General features: G+C 46.6%; 1 protein-coding gene across 2 annotated transcripts in view; it reads right to left on the minus strand.

Annotated features, from left to right (window-relative positions):
* Positions 1 to 17,076, minus strand: part of tsnare1 (T-SNARE Domain Containing 1) — a 124,922-nt gene that overhangs the window by 57,132 nt on the left and 50,714 nt on the right. For both annotated transcript variants that reach the window (XM_056434464.1, XM_056434462.1), the window contains exon 7: positions 9,466 to 9,548. In XM_056434464.1, coding sequence (XP_056290439.1) covers positions 9,466 to 9,548 — 83 coding nt within the window. The remainder of the gene's footprint in view (positions 1 to 9,465; positions 9,549 to 17,076) is intronic.

Here is a 17,076-nt window from a genome sequence, read left to right on the forward strand (position 1 = left end):
TGTTCATAACATTATTGTCCACCTTGTTCTGATTCAACAGCGGTGACGCTCGGAGCAACTCGAGAGCTGATTGGCCCGAGTTGCAAAATTCTCAAAAAAATTGGGGCGAAAATTGCGGCGCCAAAACGCCCAAACGCAGCCACACGCGTCTGTATGTTGACTTTTCATGGGATTCAGTCGGGCGAAAAAACCACGCCGCTTTTGGTGTGTACGAACATAGTAGGATGGGAGCCAGAGCCTTCAGGTATCAAGCTCCTCTTTTATGGAACCAGCTTCCACCTTCAGTCCGGGAGGCAGACACGGTCAACTCATTTAAGAGTATAATAAAGATGTTCCTCTTTAATAGAGCTTATAGTTAGGGCTGAATCAGGTTTGCCCTGGTCCAGCCTCTAGATATGCTGCTATCGGGCTAGACTAATGGGAGACTTTTTAGGATACACTGAGCTCCTATCTTCCCTTCTCTCTCTCCTTCTGGATAAATGTATGTCTCTTCAATGCACATTATTAACTCAACTTTTCCCCCAGAGTCTTTGTGTTTTCCCGCCTCACAGGTTTCCATGGATCGTGGCCGTGTCTGGAGCTGGTACTGCCATCTGGGCCTTTCCTCCTGGGTCCTGCCTCCTGCCATGGCCTTGCTAATGCCCCCTTTTCTCTATCTCCTGTCTACATGGATCACGGTTATCTGGATCGTGGTCCTGCATGACATCTTGCAATTATCATTATTATTATTAATTGTTTTCCTGATCCGATGTGAGTTCCCGGGACAGAGGATGTCGTATGTGTACAGATTGTAAAGCCCACTGAGGCTAATTTGTGATTTTGCGCGAAACTAAATAAACAGAATTGAACAGGCCTTTCACTGAGCTGTGTCTCTTGATTGACATACACTGAGAAATCAGACCCGACCAACCTAAATACTCCACTATACCTCCAGTCTAATCTTAATGTTGTCACCAAGGTTTTTAGGTTCATAGCTCCTAACAAATGTATGCATGTATAAATTGCCTACTAATGGTCAATTGGGGCCTGGAGGGTTGCAAATTGTCCTCTTTTTTTTATTTTGAAACGTCGTTCATTTTCTATCTTATTGTGGCAGCGGGGGGTGCGGAAGCACGGCTGCAGAGGGGGAGGAGGCGGGGGCGTGGCTCGAGGAACGGTGCCGGAGTGGCAAAGTGACCGCAGCTGCGCCGAATTACGGGGGTGTTTCTGTCCAATATAGGGACAGAGCGAGCGAGGGAGCGGGAGAACAGGACCTGGCAGCAGAGCGGCAGCGTCCTGGGAGCTGGAGCTTGATTAAAGAATTGTTCTTCCTGCCAAACCCTGTGGTGCGTGTCCCTTTTGTGCCCGGAACCTCACGATCTTTTACAAGTGGAGCCCAACTACGGAGGGCAGCATGGACACGCAAACTCAGCAGGCGGGGGCACCGGGCCAGCCGCTCATAGCATTAGGGCAGATGCTCGAAAGAATTACAGTGATGCAGCGCGAGGAGGCGGTAACAACCCGACAATTCCTGGGGGCACTGCACGATCAAGCCCAAATGCACGGGGCGGCCCTGGAGCGGATGCGAACCGACCAATCAGCGGCGGCTCCAGCACCAACGGGACCGTCAAGACTGGCAGGGGTAATCATGCAGAAAATGACGGCGGAGGACGATGTACAGGCGTACCTCGAGACCTTCGAGGCTACGGCGGAGGCGTGCGGATGGCCGGCGGACGAGTGGGCGGTCCGGCTCTTGCCGCTGCTGGTCGGAGAGGCGCAGACAGCAGCACTGGGGCTACCCCCGGCAGCCAGGCGGGTCTTTGCGGACATCCGCAAAGCGGTGGTGGACAGGCTCGGCCTGTCCCCAGAAGACCACCGAAGGAGGTTCCGGGAAGCCAAGCTGGGGCCTGAGGACCGACCGTTCGCTTTCGGCCAGCAGCTGAGGGATGCCGCAACCAGGTGGCTGCAACCCGGGGACTCCACACCGGCACAGGCAGTAGTGGAGCTGATTGTCCTGGAGCAGTTTGTCGGCGGGCTCCCGGCCCGCACATCGGCTTGGGTCCGTTGCCATCGGCCGGGGGGGATGGAGGCCGCCATCACCCTGGCGGAGGACCACCTGGCGGTCCATGGCCCAGGGAAAGGGGATGGCGATCGACCGCCGTCTACGGGCCGGCCGATGCCCGGCCAACGAAGGAGGCTGCCTCCGCAGCAACCGTCACGGCCGGTGCCGTGGCCGACAACCCGCCCTCGGATCCCCGAGCCGGGGTCCTCGACCGGTCCCGGTACTCTTCCTGACCCACAGGGGGTATTTCAAGCGCCAGGGCAGGAGTGCTGGAGATGCGGGCAGCCCGGGCACTTCCGGAGGGAGTGTCCGTTGATGGAGGTGGGCCAGGTGATCCGGGTTGCCGGCTCGCCAGCCTCTTCCCCAGGTCCGGGACCGACGTACCGCGTTCCGGTAAGAATCCAGGGGGGTATACACCAGGCAATGGTGGATTCGGGCTGTACGCAGTCTATGATCCACCAGAGCCTGGTTCGACCGGGGGCATTGGTGGAAGCGTCGTGGGTGAAGATACGGTGTGTGCATGGGGACATTCACGAGTATCCTATGGTGGCGGTGGAAATTAGATACGGGGGGAAAAAGCATAGCGTAAAGGTCGCGGTTAGCTCCCGCCTTACGCACCCTTTAATCTTGGGGATCGATTGGCCGGGGTTTAATAAATTAGTGGGGAAGGCAGCGGGGGTGCGTTCGCGGCAGACAGGGTCATGCGATGTGTGCGCCGTGCGCAGCGGTGACGCGAGGTTGTCCGACACTGCAGACGGGGAGGGGGAACCGGAGGAGCCTCCTATGGCGACTCCTCCGGCTCCCGAATTTCACTCCATGGAAGATTTTCCACTCGAGCAGTCTCGGGACGATACTCTACGCTCAGCCTTTGACCAAGTGATACGAATTGATGGTCAGCTGGTGCGCCCTGACGCAGCGCAGACATATCCGCACTTCATATTGATTAGGGACAGGCTGTACAGAGTGAGCCGTGACACTCACACAGGACAGGAAAGCACCCAGTTGCTGGTGCCAAAAAGCCGCCGGGAAATGGTGTTCCAGGCGGCTCACTATAACCCAATGGCTGGCCACATGGGATATGATAAAACTCTGGACCGGATAATGGCCCGATTTTATTGGCCGGGCATCCGGGCGGATGTGCGCCGGTGGTGTGCGTCCTGCCCGGAGTGTCAATTGGTAAACCCTCCGGCCATTCCGAGGGCACCGTTGCGGCCGCTGCCATTAATGGAGGTGCCATTCGAGCGTATCGCGATGGACCTCATCGGGCCATTTCACCGGAGTGCACGCGGATATCGCTTTGTGTTAGTCTTCGTGGATTACGCAACACGTTATCCGGAGGCGGTGCCATTGCGCAACATTTCCGCAAAGAGTGTCGCGCAGGCGCTGTTTCAGGTCATCTCCCGAGTGGGAATCCCGAAAGAGATTCTGACTGACCAGGGCACCCAGTTCATGTCAAGAACACTGAGAGAACTTTACGGGTTACTGGGCATCAAGTCTATTCGGACCAGTGTGTACCACCCCCAGACTGACGGTCTGGTGGAGCGTCTGAATAAAACTTTGAAATCCATGATCCGTAAATTTATTAATGATGATGAACGTAATTGGGATAAATGGCTTGACGTTGTTTGCAGTACGGGAGGTTCCCAGGACTCCACGGATTTTCTCCTTTGAACTGTTGTTCGGTAGGACTCCGCGGGGGGTGCTCGACCTCATTAAGGAAAACTGGGAGGAGGGGCCAAGCACCAGTAAAAACGAGATCCAACACGTCCTGGACCTGCGAGCAAAGCTCCACACCCTGGGTCAGCTGTCACGTGAGAATTTGCTCCAGGCCCAGGAGCGTCAGCAGCGGCTGTACAACAGAGGGGCCAGGCTGAGACAATTCACACCGGGAGAGAAGGTACTTGTATTGCTTCCTTCTTCCAGCTCTAAACTCCTCGCCAAGTGGCAAGGGCCCTTTGTGGTCACACGGCGAGTGGGGGATGTCGACTATGAGGTGGTGCGTTCTGACAGGGGCGGAGCTACACAGATTTACCACCTCAACCTCCTAAAGGCATGGAGGGAGGCGGAGTCGGTTTCTCTGGTGTCCTCGGTATTGGAGAGAGAGGAGCTGGGGCCCGAGGTCCCAAAATCCACTAATCCGGCCTCGCTCCTTTGTGAAGACCGTCTCTCCGGGACCCAGAAAACAGACATTGCCAGGTTGCAAAAGCAGTTTGCTGATGTGTTCTCTCTCCTTCCAGGACGCACCAACCTCATAGAGCACCAGATTGAGACGCCTCCAGGCGTGGCGGTGCGGTCGCGGCCCTACAGGTTACCTGAACACAAAAGAAAGGTGGTTCAGCGGGAATTAGCGGCCATGCGGAAAATGGGGGTAATAGAAGAGTCCCACAGTACCTGGTGTAGTCCCATTGTTCTTGTGGTCAAGAAGGATGGGTCTATTCGGTTCTGCGTGGACTATCGCAGGGTGAACGATGTGTCACGGTTCGATGCGTACCCAATGCCCCGGGTCGACGAACTCCTGGACCGACTGGGCACTGCATGTTTCTTTACGACACTGGATTTAACCAAGGGCTACTGGCAGATTCCTCTGTCGCCAGAGTCTAAGGAAAAAACGGCCTTCTCCACTCCGTTTGGGTTGTACCAATTCACCACGCTTCCCTTTGGGTTGTTCGGGGCCCCGGCCACCTTTCAACGCCTCATGGACCGGGTGCTGCGTCCACACGCAGCATATGCGGCCGCCTACCTGGATGATGTGATCATCCACAGCACCACCTGGGCGGAGCATATGCAGCGGGTCGGCGCGGTGCTGGAGTCCCTGAGGCAGGCGGGGCTTACGGCCAACCCGGGGAAGTGTGCAGTTGGACGGAGGGAGGTGCGGTATCTGGGGTACCACTTGGGCGCCGGGCAGGTGCGCCCTCAGGTGGACAAGACCGCCGCCATCGCAGCCTGTCCGCGGCCCAAGACTAAAAAAGAGGTAAGGCAGTTCTTGGGGCTGGCAGGCTATTACAGGCGGTTCATCCCGAACTTCGCAGAGCTGACCAGCCCCATGACTGACCTGACCCGGAAAGGTGCCTCAGATCCGGTCCAGTGGACGGAGCAGTGCCAGTTGGCGCTTGAAAAGGTGAAACAAGCTCTCTGTGGGGAGCCACTCCTCCACACGCCTAATTTCTCTCTCCCTTTTACTCTGCAGACGGATGCGTCGAACAGAGGGCTGGGGGCCGTTTTGTCCCAGCAGGTAGGGGGGTTTGACCGCCCCGTGCTGTACATCAGCCGCAAGCTGTCGGAGAGGGAGGGCAGGTACAGCACGGTGGAGAAGGAGTGCCTCGCCATCCGGTGGGCGGTCGACTCCCTGCGCTACTACCTCCTGGGACGCTCATTCACCCTCTGGTCGGACCACGCCCCGCTTCAATGGCTCCACCGCATGAAAGATACCAACGCCCGAATCACTCGGTGGTATCTGGCGTTACAGCCTTTTAATTTCAAAGTGATCCATAGGCCGGGGACACAGCTTGTCGTGGGAGGCTTCCTCTCGCGCTCTCATGGGGGAGGGAGTAGGTTCGGCCGGATGTTGCCCCGGCCTAAGTCGGGCGGTGGAGGTATGTGGCAGCGGGGGGTGCGGAAGCACGGCTGCAGAGGGGGAGGAGGCGGGGGCGTGGCTCGGGGAACGGTGCCGGAGTGGCAAAGTGACCGCAGCTGCGCCGAATTACGGGGGTGTTTCTGTCCAATATAGGGACAGAGCGAGCGAGGGAGCGGGAGAACAGGACCTGGCAGCAGAGCGGCAGCGTCCTGGGAGCTGGAGCTTGATTAAAGAATTGTTCTTCCTGCCAAACCCTGTGGTGCGTGTCCCTTTTGTGCCCGGAACCTCACGATCGTTTACACTTATATTGCAATTTTGTTTGTGTTGTTATTTTTGTGATAATTAAATAAAATAATGTATGTACTGTATATGATTGGATGTATTGAACTCGAGTTGTATAACACCTCTAATGTGTGCATGTTTTATTTCAAGTCCAGTTTTCCTCTTTCCTCTTTAACATGCTCAGGCCAGCTGTGGCTAACGGGGGGGTAGAGCCAGACTAGTCTCACTGACAACTTGGGTTCGTTCAAACATTGTTATTTCCACTCACATATCCTTCAAAGTAGCATCAAGAGTCTGGAGGGTCCAGGGGGAAGAGTGATAGAACAGTACGCCAGTTTCTCTGCAATCTGTCGGCATTAGCCCATCCCCCCTGTCCGAGTGCCGCGATCAGTCAGAGCTTTAACACTGTGATTAGGTTATTCGTTTTCATTATCTTACTTGTCAGAAGGGCAACAATTTGTTTGTGTCGCGTGTGAATGGGTCCATCTGTATACCCAATCATTTTCAAGCCATCTTCCTTCTTTTTTTCCTTTCTCTTCCTTTTCCTCCTGTCTCTGTTCCTTTTAGAACCATAATAGCCGGCACTCTATATTACCCGCTATTAAGCCGGAGAAAATCTGTGTTGCATCGATTTGGTTTTTTGAGACTCAGAAGGATGTAGTTGCTCACTAGGAGATCAATTTCAGCTCTGAAGATGGATGGGCTGAACAATGACATCAGCATGGAACCCCCCCACCCACCTCAAGGCAAATCAATAATGACTTCAGTAATGTCATAGTTTTGTTTTGCTACGTGTGAAATGTCCACAGCTTTTGTTCACTGAATTGCTAGAACATCTGTGTTTTATTGGTAATTAAAAACCATCTTGCGCAGCGATCAACAATCAGAGTTTGTGGTCCACTGAACACAGATGAGGTGATAAAACATCATTGCAACTAGAGAAAGTTGCAGCAGGGAGAGGAATCTGCCCCCCAGATAATGGATTATAGATTCAATTTATTTTTCGGTGTAATCTGAGTTGAAAAGGCGGTGCACAAGAAGAAAATGACATCCGCCTTTAATTGACCATTGGTGGAGATGTGCAGTGGTGCATGAAGACCAGCTTCAAGGAGGCTTCATCATGTGTTGCTTTGCTGCAGTGTTAAACTTTCTTTGCTGAGGGCAGATCCAACGCCCAAACAACAGTCTCCTGAGCGGACCTGAGCCAGATCCGGGTCCAAACTGCAGGCATATTTTAATTCCAGATTGGCCTGACTTAAAATCAGAAAAGCACTGAGGTCTGCATCATATTGTCTGGACATGACCGCATCACCAATTCTGCAACTCGGATCTAAGCACTGAAGGCTTTCTGAAGATAGAAAAAACAATTATGTTGTCCATATGCATCACTGCCACGATGAACCCAAAAAATAAAAACAAATTTTTTAACAGACAGACAACATATCTTGCTGAAATGCACTCAGCAATGGGGGGCATTGTTGGCTGTGTTAAAAATGATTGCTCAAACCCAAAGCATGTTCTAAATCTGGGTGACATGTCACCCAGATGTATCTTCAGGCGAATAATGGCTCTTTTGAAAATTGCACTTGTAAACAGGTTAAATGTTTTTATGTTAATGCATTGCTCATGTACCTGATGCACCGACCGGCTCAAAGTGTCAATTGGAGTGTAAGCATTGAAATGAGCTGAAGTGTGTTTCCTCCCGAGTCTTTGTGACGTCACGTCTCATAGGGTCCATTGGACCTGGCTGGGTCTGATGCCTCCTGCCATAGCTCTGTGAATGTCACGACTACGTCTGAATAGCTGTCTCTTCCAGCGCTACTAGAGCAGCAGCAGCCAGTTAGATTCAACAACGGCACAACGTCGGTGATGACGGGCGGAGCAGCTCAACGTTGATTGGCTTTCGCAACTCGCCGTTAGTTCGCCAAAGTTTCAATATTTAAACGTTTGCGCGTCAGACGCACAATTCGTGCTGCGCACTCCGCCTGGCGAAAATGTGCGTCAATCGCAACCATTCGCGTCTGTGCATTGACATTGCACGGGATCTATCCGCACGAAAAATTCGCAATGCTTTTGGTGCGAATGCATTATAACAATGGTATGAAAAAAGAGGGACCTTAGGTTTGGATGTCAGCATTGTACTTTGTGAATTCTGCATGTGATTTATCATGGTGTCCGTCTGTCTTTTGGTCTGTCTATCCGTCTGTCTGCCTGTCTCTCTGTCTTCTCCTTCATTGTTTTTTCTTTCTTTCTTTCAGCTGCTCTGCCTCTGCAAAGCCGGCGGCTGTCTGGATTGGCGGAGAGCTAAATTGCTCAGTGTGAGCTCGGTCACGGCTCAGCTCTCCTTGAGATAATGAAATGACAATTAATGAGAAAGCTGTTGCCATTCGTTCATTTGTTCGCTCACTAGTAGAGCAGCAGCACTGGGGGAGAGACAGAGACTACTGCAGTCATGAAAGACTCCAGAAACTGCCCGGCAATCGTTCTCATATTGAATCGCTACTAATATGGGGTTGAAACAGAAAAGATGAAGTTGAGTCTATGGCCAGAATCTGATTCAAGATCAGATTAAAATTGTCTTCAGAATTATTTACTGAAGGTCCAAAAGTCCAAAAACGCAACAAGATACATCCTGGACCATCAATGCACCCTGGACCATCGAAACATCCTGGACCATTGATAGATCCTTTACGATCGACACATCCTGGACCATCGATATATCCTGGACCATCGATGCATCCTGGACCATCGACACATCCTCGACCGTGGCTGAAGTGAAGAGTTCAGATGTCGCTCTGAAGCTACAGTATGCTACCCATGTTAAAAAAGGTATATCCTTTATCAACCCAGTGACACTAAAGTCAATACATTATTTACCATAGCCAGGGGCCTACACAGCACAGTGCCACTCTGAGCTCTGGCCTACTGAGATCCCCTGACAGAATGCAGAAGACACTTCTTTAAAATAAAGAGCTAAAGCCGACCCTTGGGCATCTCGTAAAGCATTTCTCCAATATGTGCTGTCGAATTTCGTCCTGCAGTTATTTTCCCATTAATGCATTTTCCTCTCTTAGTCAAACCACTTGTAGGAAAAAATTGCTAATTTATAACTTATCTCAGTAGAAGTGAGACTCACGGAATTGGGACTACAGATGAAAAATAGCCTCTTGGCTAACTCTGGCACATTTACTGCAATGTTTTTATCAATGTGCACTGTCCCTTATTAAATAAACCATTTAAATAAAATTGGAATTGTGGGTTTGTGTTTTTACAAGACTCCCGGCTACTATGTGAATTTATTTGGTCTCTATGACAATCAATTTAACTGAGGCAAAAGCTACTAAAGTATGACATGAAATTACATCACCTCTGTTATTATGCTAGTGGGGGATGTGATAATGCTGTGTAATCTTAGTTAGTAAATAAAGTCCCTGTTTGCATGGCTGATCAAGCTAAGCTTCTTGTTCATGCATTACAATCCAAAAGCTCAGTCAAGTACACTAAATTAAAACTAATCCAAGTAAATGCAAAGCATGGAGCACACTGTATTTGGGGCACTTCATTATACCTGGTACTGGTTGGCCTTTGCAAGCTCCTGATTGGCTGATTCCACGGTGGACGATGTCGTCTGGATGTAGTCTTCAATGCTGTCTGAGGAAAGAAAGAGAAGTGGAATAAATGCTTAAACTATGTCACCCATACATTGTTAAATTACACAAACTAACACAAAAGATGAAGTGTATGCAAGTGTATACATTTATTAAATTATCTATAATTTTTAATTGATTTATTGGTCGAATTAACATAAAAATTAACACAACCAATTTTGTCCAGTTAATTAGGTTATAATTTGATTACATTTTTGTAGCTGAGGTACAAATTTGATTGATTTTTCATGAGAAAAAATAAAAGCATTACACCTGTGATTAAGTACTGCAGGCAAAATAAAAGCATCAGAGGCCAAGCTTTCTTGACTTTAATCCCGATTAAAAACGCTCCAAAAACCTATACTTCCCATAATTCAATGCAACTCTTGCCAAATACCCCCCCACATCTTTCTAACTCAATGCATTGGAGGTGTGATTCAGGTTTTTTTGACAAATGTGTCGCCTTCAAGCCCAGCTAACTACTGTTACCATTCCCTTGAAAAACTACTCGCCCAGCCTCTGGCTATGGCGCAGTATGCCAGATAAGGTTGGTGAGCACAGGTGTCCTTTGTCTCGACACAATGCTAACAACAATTGCAGTCTCTATCACATAATCCAGCTGTTGTTTGACAATAAATTATTGTTCCAGCCTTCAAAATTGTCCTTTTTATATTTCTCTTTAAACATGCGTGTCGGAATTGAGAGCATTTCTAATGCCTCTACATAGCCTTTAATATGCTGAACCAGTGGCTAGAAGCTATCAGTGCTAATAGCTGACAGAGCTCACAGTGTTTCCCTGGGGGTGGATCCAGAGGGGCAATACACTTCCGTGACAACACGCCAGGACCAGGTTATAATCGATTACCGCCACATAAGCGCAGTGCAGAGCGGTGGCCATGAGATGCCCAGTGGGGCATAACGGAGAACCTCACATGCACGAAAAGAGGCACCCAAAACATCTTCTCATCTCACTCCAGGAAAAAAAAGGGTATCCCAAAATGTTGATATACAGGACTGTCTCAGAAAATTAGAATATTGTGATAAAGTTCTTTATTTTCTGTAATGCAATTAAAAAAACAAAAATGTCATGCATTCTGGATTCATTACAAATCAACTGAAATATTGCAAGCCCTTTATTCTTTTAATATTGCTGATTATGGCTTACAGCTTAAGAAAACTCTAAAATCCTATCTCATAAAATTTTAATATTTCCTCAGACCAAGTTAAAAAACAGATTTATAACAGCTGAGTGTTTGTCAAGGCTCAGGAAACCCTTGCAGGTGTTTGTAGTTAATTAGACAATTCAAGTGATTTGTTTAATACCCTACTAGTATACTTTTTCATGATATTCTAATATTTAGAGATAGGATATTTGAGTTTTCTTAAGCTGTAAGCCATAATCAGCAATAAATCAGAATAAAAGGCTTGCAATATTTCAGTTGATTTGTAATGAATCCAGAATGCATAACATTTTTGTTTTTTTAATTGCATTACAGAAAATAAAGAACTTCATCACAATATTCTAATTTTCTGAGACAGTCCTGTATATATTTATATATTTTTATGACAAGCCATGTTGTCTGATCACTATCGATAGCCTACTACTCATTATTCATCATTTGTCACTTTGGATAAAAGCATTAGCTCAATGTAATGTAATTTCTAAGGAACTTCAATTGCTTCCATTTAGAGGACGATTTTAACTCAGAATGAATATATATATATGTATATATATTATTTTTTTAACATCAACATCATGATCGTAGTCCATGCCTACTACTCATTATTCGTACATTTCTGTCATATTCATTGAATGTGTTGTAACTCTGTAACACTGTTCAGGGCGACGATGGGTCAGTGGTTAGCAGGTCCGTCTTTGAATCAGGGGGTTGGCGGTTCAATCCTGCCCTAGTTGATGTGTCCTTGAGCAAGACACTTAACCCTGAGTTGCTCCCTGTAGCTGTGTCTACGTTGTATGAATGATACATGATTGTAAGTCACTTTGGATAAAAGCTTCGGCCAGATGACATGTAATGTAATGATTCCTTCTGGTCACATGACATCTATTGCTCCGTCCATCCTGGAGGGGGATTCTCCTCTGTTGCTCTTCTGAAGATTTCTTCCCTTCTTTCCCTGTCAAGGGGTATTTTTAGTTTTGTTGGAGTTTTTCCTGATCCGATGTGAGTTCCTGGGATGTCATATGTGTACAGATTGTAAAATAAATTATATTTTTATAATTCTGGGCTATACAAAATAAACTAACTTGAATGATAGTTTAGTATAAGTCTGTTTTCAGAAAATGGTTTGGATTTCAATCTTACAGCCAAAATTGGGCTTCCATAACGTCTTGTCGAATGTTGATAATATATGTATTGACATAATACAGATATTAGGTATTCATTTTGAATGCATGTTTCAGTGGTGATATAGCCACATATAGCTTAAATAGTGATTTCATCTTCATCTGGTATGGCGCAACCCCATCACAGTACATGGTAAAAGTTTTTGAAGACTTCGACAGACAACTTTTATCATCAGTCAAAATGGAGTTTGTGTCGTATCATATTTTTAGCATCAGCATTCATCAACAGACTATTTCCATCTTAAAAATCTCTTGCTCTCCACATTCCAGTGGTACTTGATGTTTGCATCCGGAAATTAAGTGGAAAAAAAACACCAGACATATTAATCTCACACCTGCACACACTTTTTACAAGCTTGACATTACTACTTATGGTAATGTAGGTCAAGAAGCAACATGAAGAAGAGCAAGCAATTACCATGTCGGCAAAAATAGATATGCATCCCCGATGTTTGTAATGTAAGAGAAGGCGACACTTGTCATTTTTAAATTGTACAAAAGGAAGAAATAAAACACTAAACGCACTCTTTGATATTTGTGCAGCCCAACTTGCTAAAAAAATATTTTCAAAAGAGGGTCTGACGTGTGCTCGTATTTTAGCACACAAACTTGACATGAAAGCTCCACCAGCCCCCGGTGTTACCTGGCACTACCCGTCTAATAGTTTACTTTGTTAACAGCAGGGCTTCATGCCAATACACAGAGGTTAATGGGACGAGACAGAACATGTTTAATCAACCGGATGGTCTAAAATATTTGTTATCACCACATAATTACCCTCATATATTTGCAACTGGCTAATAACAGTGAGAGTGCTATTGACTGGTTTGGTGTTGTGAGAGTGAAAAAGGCTTCAGCCGGTTCAGAGATGTGGGTAAAGACTCCGTGTTTCATGTGGTGATTGCCTTTGATAATTACTGCACCACTTGAGCATGTAGAGAATTACCGTTGAAACTCTCAAGGAGCGGGAGGGTTAGGTGAGTGCATTCAGCTGATTGACTAAAGGCACCACATTTTGTGAGTTGAAGAAGGCAGAGGAACAAATGTTTACTCTGACCCGCTGAAGACCAGAATAAGGCTGAACCCTGGACTCATTCATTCCTTAATTTGTCAAAACTAGCACTTTAAACTCAAGTCTTTTTTTTCTGCAATAACAATTACAGCACTTTTTGATGACCAATGTGACCAAATATCCAGCTCCTTGTCATTACCAAGGTCTCAACTACGTCAGCTTTGCCACGCCCCTCCCCGTCGGACGCACTGCACCCTTTGGGGCCGTTCACATGTTGCGTCTAGAAAATGGGAGTTTTTCCCGATGTGAGGCGCTGGGACAGGGATGTTGTATGTGTATAGATTGTAAAGCCCTCTGAGGCAAATTCAGAATTTGCGATATTGGGCTACATAAAATATACTGAATTGAATTGAAACGCGCGGAAAACGCAAGCCGTGCCGCTTTCATCAATGTATCCAAGGTGCTTGGGAGTCTTACACTCCTGTCGCTTCTGTCGTTGCTAAGCAACTACAACTTTTCCGACGGAATGACAATAAAGTGTTAATTACGCAGTAAGCCTCACTGACTTAAACTAGACAAAGATATATGGACTTCAAAAACCATGAATCCCTCACGCTCGACTGCACGATTTGTCTGTGACAATTTGTCTGACCTTTCAACTGGCAAGGTCAAATATTCCGTGGGACGAAGAATAAAGCTCTGCGTGGTCCTGAACTCAGGTTCTAAACTTCTCCTCCATTCATTGACCTTCGAGAGTTTAAAAGAAATACAAGATGTCCACAGGCTCTGATTCCAAAAGTTGCACTATTTTATTTAGGGGCACAGACCTCAAGCCCAGAAAAATAGTCTCTTGGGAAATCAAGTCGAGCCAAACCATGATGTGTTTACTCCTCCTAACAAGTCAAGTGGTTAAATTGCCTGGAACATTATCCATGTGTTAAAAGTGTAATTCATCAATCTGGTGCACTTTGAGGTGAAAACTGAGATGCCAGATTTAGAAGAACGTTCCGCTCGAATATGGAAGGTCTTCATAAATACTTTGGTTAGATATGAACACCGATGACAATGATTTTAACTGCCACCTTCTGGGCAAATTATATTCAAACATTCCAAATACCGAAAAATCTCCTTAAAACACAAAACTGTAATACATCATGATATCAAATGGATACAAGCCCCCAACATGTCCATTCACAGAATAGTCTAATCACTCTCTAAAACCAATTTAATCCACTCCTTTGATGTCTACAAATGAATACGTTTTTTAAAAACCTCTTGTGTTGTGTGTGCTAGTTTGTGTCTGCCTGCTGAAGCAACCTAGTTGATTGCATATCTCGAATCAAAAGCTTTTATATAGTGTGTCCTCAGCCAGCATGAATGGGCAATAAAATCTAATCCCTCCTTTTTTGAGCCTTATCATTTCTTTTGTATTACCTGCTGCTTTTGCGACAAACGTCCCCCACAGCACAATCACACATTATTCATACACCACGATGCCAAGAGAGCCTTCAAAGTGGCCAACGGCAATTTCAGTGCATCTCTTTTTAATGGGGAGAGGTCCATTATTGCACGGCTCTGTAATGATCCGATTGGACTTCTGCTGTGGCATAATGTCTTGAACGCCGCAGTCCTCCACAGAGTCCTCCGCCATCTCTCCGTTCGCCCATTCCGGTCTGAGCACGCTGTGTTCCACTCCCTTCCATGTCCAAAATACCATATGAATGGTCTTTCATATGCAACAACGTATTATAGGATATTTAGCTCGGCTTCCTCTGAGCTCCCTTGATGCCGCTCAAAATCAGAACTCCATGGCCAGCTAGTCGCCAGCTAGTTACAAATGCCATCCCCCCCCAAAAAGACATTATTGACGAGAATGTTTTCAGTGTACATTTTACATTGTTTGGGTTTATTGGATAATCGGTCATATTTATTTAAAGCCAGTTCGAGGATATGGCCAGCAAGGACCCTCCAGAATCTGAGCTGCAGAGCAAACACCAACTGGTGGGGCCTCTTCTCATCGCCCTCCAAAGCAAACAAGAACGTAATCATTCGGTGTTTGTCGGACGACCCTCTGAGACCCCGTTTACACGATGGGAAAACGCATATATTTTCATGCGTTTTGGCCTTTCATTTACACAAAAACTGAAGTTTTATCACGGAAAACGATCATTTCTAAAAACGATCATTTCTAAAAACTCTGGCCAAAGTGGAGATTTCTGAAAACTCAGTTTTTGTGTTTGCGTGTGAACTAGGTCAAACAGAGTTTTAGGTTGTCAAACATCACAGTATTTGATTAAAAATGCTTCACGTCATGTGAGCGTCCTATGTTTACAGTTAGTTTGCTTAGGTGCGCCCGAGTTATTTCCTCCTTGACATGAGGATACTCCTCGGAGGTCTCGGACGGGTACTGTTCTAAGAACAATGCCAACATATCCCTATATTTAGTTTGGCATGATTCCCAATCCACATTATCGAGTGCTTTATTTGCCTTATAATCTAAGGTGACTCGAAGCAGCAGCTCCACTTCGCTGTCTGTCCATACAAATGAACCTCGCGCCATATTTACTCTCTAAAGGAAAAGGAAGTTGATCGTGTTTTTCGTAGTTGTTGTTGGTTTTGAGAATTCTGATTGGTTTGCATGTCTTTATCCTTCTCGTTACACTGCCGACTACAGGTTTGGCATAGTTATGATGGCGCCCGGGGGCGTATTTATGCGGGTTCATATGAACAGAAACTTTTTTGAAAACGACCTTGTGTGTACGACGTTATTTTTGAAAACGGAGGGGCAGAAATATTCGTTTCTGTAAATACTGGGCTATGTGTAAATGTGGCCTGAGAGCCAGTGTGTGCGTTAACATTCATGAAGGTTTTTCTCTTTCACTTGGACAGAGGTTTGTTTGAGAACCTTGTTCAGGATGCCAAAGATAAGAACGTTTGTAACAGTTTAGCTCCACACCTTCCTTTATTAGTTGTTCTGCCTGTTTCAACAACTATCATGTCATTCCAGATCCTGCTTCCCATCTCATCAGTCCAACTCCCTTCACCTGTTCTCTCACCTGCTTTTGATCACTCCCTATAGTCAATCCCTTGTTCCCTTCACTTGGTCCTCATGTCATCTCACCTGTTGCCCATTCCCTCATTAGTCCCCTCAATAATTTGTTTTTTTCCACTTGTCAAAAAAGTGTTATTTGACTATTTAATTTACAATTTTAATAGAAATGCGTTGTGATGGAAATAATCACTGGAGCATCAAATGTGTAACAATTGGCTGCTGAAAATAATCCTCGTCAAATTCAGTTTTTTCTCTTGTCATAGGAATGTTTGCGAGCAACTCCAGTGACCAGCTGTTTGAGGAATGTACCGAGTCTCCGGTGAATGGGCTGGGGAGCCAGAGACAGGGTTTGGGAGGTCCAGAGTGAATGAAGAGATGGATTATCATACTGGTTGATCAATGGACTGTAATTGTATAGCAACCACTTAAAGCTCTTTAACTATTTCTCATCATTCACCCATTCATACACTGATGGGAGAAGCTGTAATGTCATGGTATCATCAGAACTGAGTCTTACATCCACACCCATTCACTGCTTGCACGGCCTACGTGTCTTGCCCAAGGACACGTCGACAGGGGCTAGTGGAGCCCGGGATCGAACCACCTGTTTGAGTGAAGAATGGCCAGAAAATGGATGTAGACGATGCTGAATTCACAGCGGGTCGTAAAGGTAGCAGCTCTTGTGCTCTCTGCGGGTAACACTTTCAAACGGGTTGCATTTCTCAGTTATCAGCGAACTCACAGCAGACTCACTCTGCACGGAGGATGAAAAACACCTGCCGCAGTGTGACTTCATTGATTGGAGCGCGGCTTGAAGCGATACATACTTGAAAGCCCGCAAGTGGTGTAGCAGCAGTGTTTGCAGCCTTGGTTTTTCACTCGCTCGGGTTTACAATTTGCAAATAATGCATGTGACTCACCGGTGCTTAAGTGTGTGTTTCATGCTTTCATTCCGCATAAAAACATGGCTTACTACCACTCTTCATCTAATGTTACCAGAGCATCGACCTCCAGACTTTACTAATCGGATGTACAAAACGAGAAGCCGGTTGAGTGAAGGCAAAGACATTCAATGCTCTGAGATTCATAGTTTTTTCGTGAACAAA

The sequence above is a fragment of the Pseudoliparis swirei genome, chromosome 16 (assembly GCF_029220125.1).
Source record: "Pseudoliparis swirei isolate HS2019 ecotype Mariana Trench chromosome 16, NWPU_hadal_v1, whole genome shotgun sequence".
NCBI lineage: Eukaryota > Metazoa > Chordata > Actinopteri > Perciformes > Liparidae > Pseudoliparis > Pseudoliparis swirei.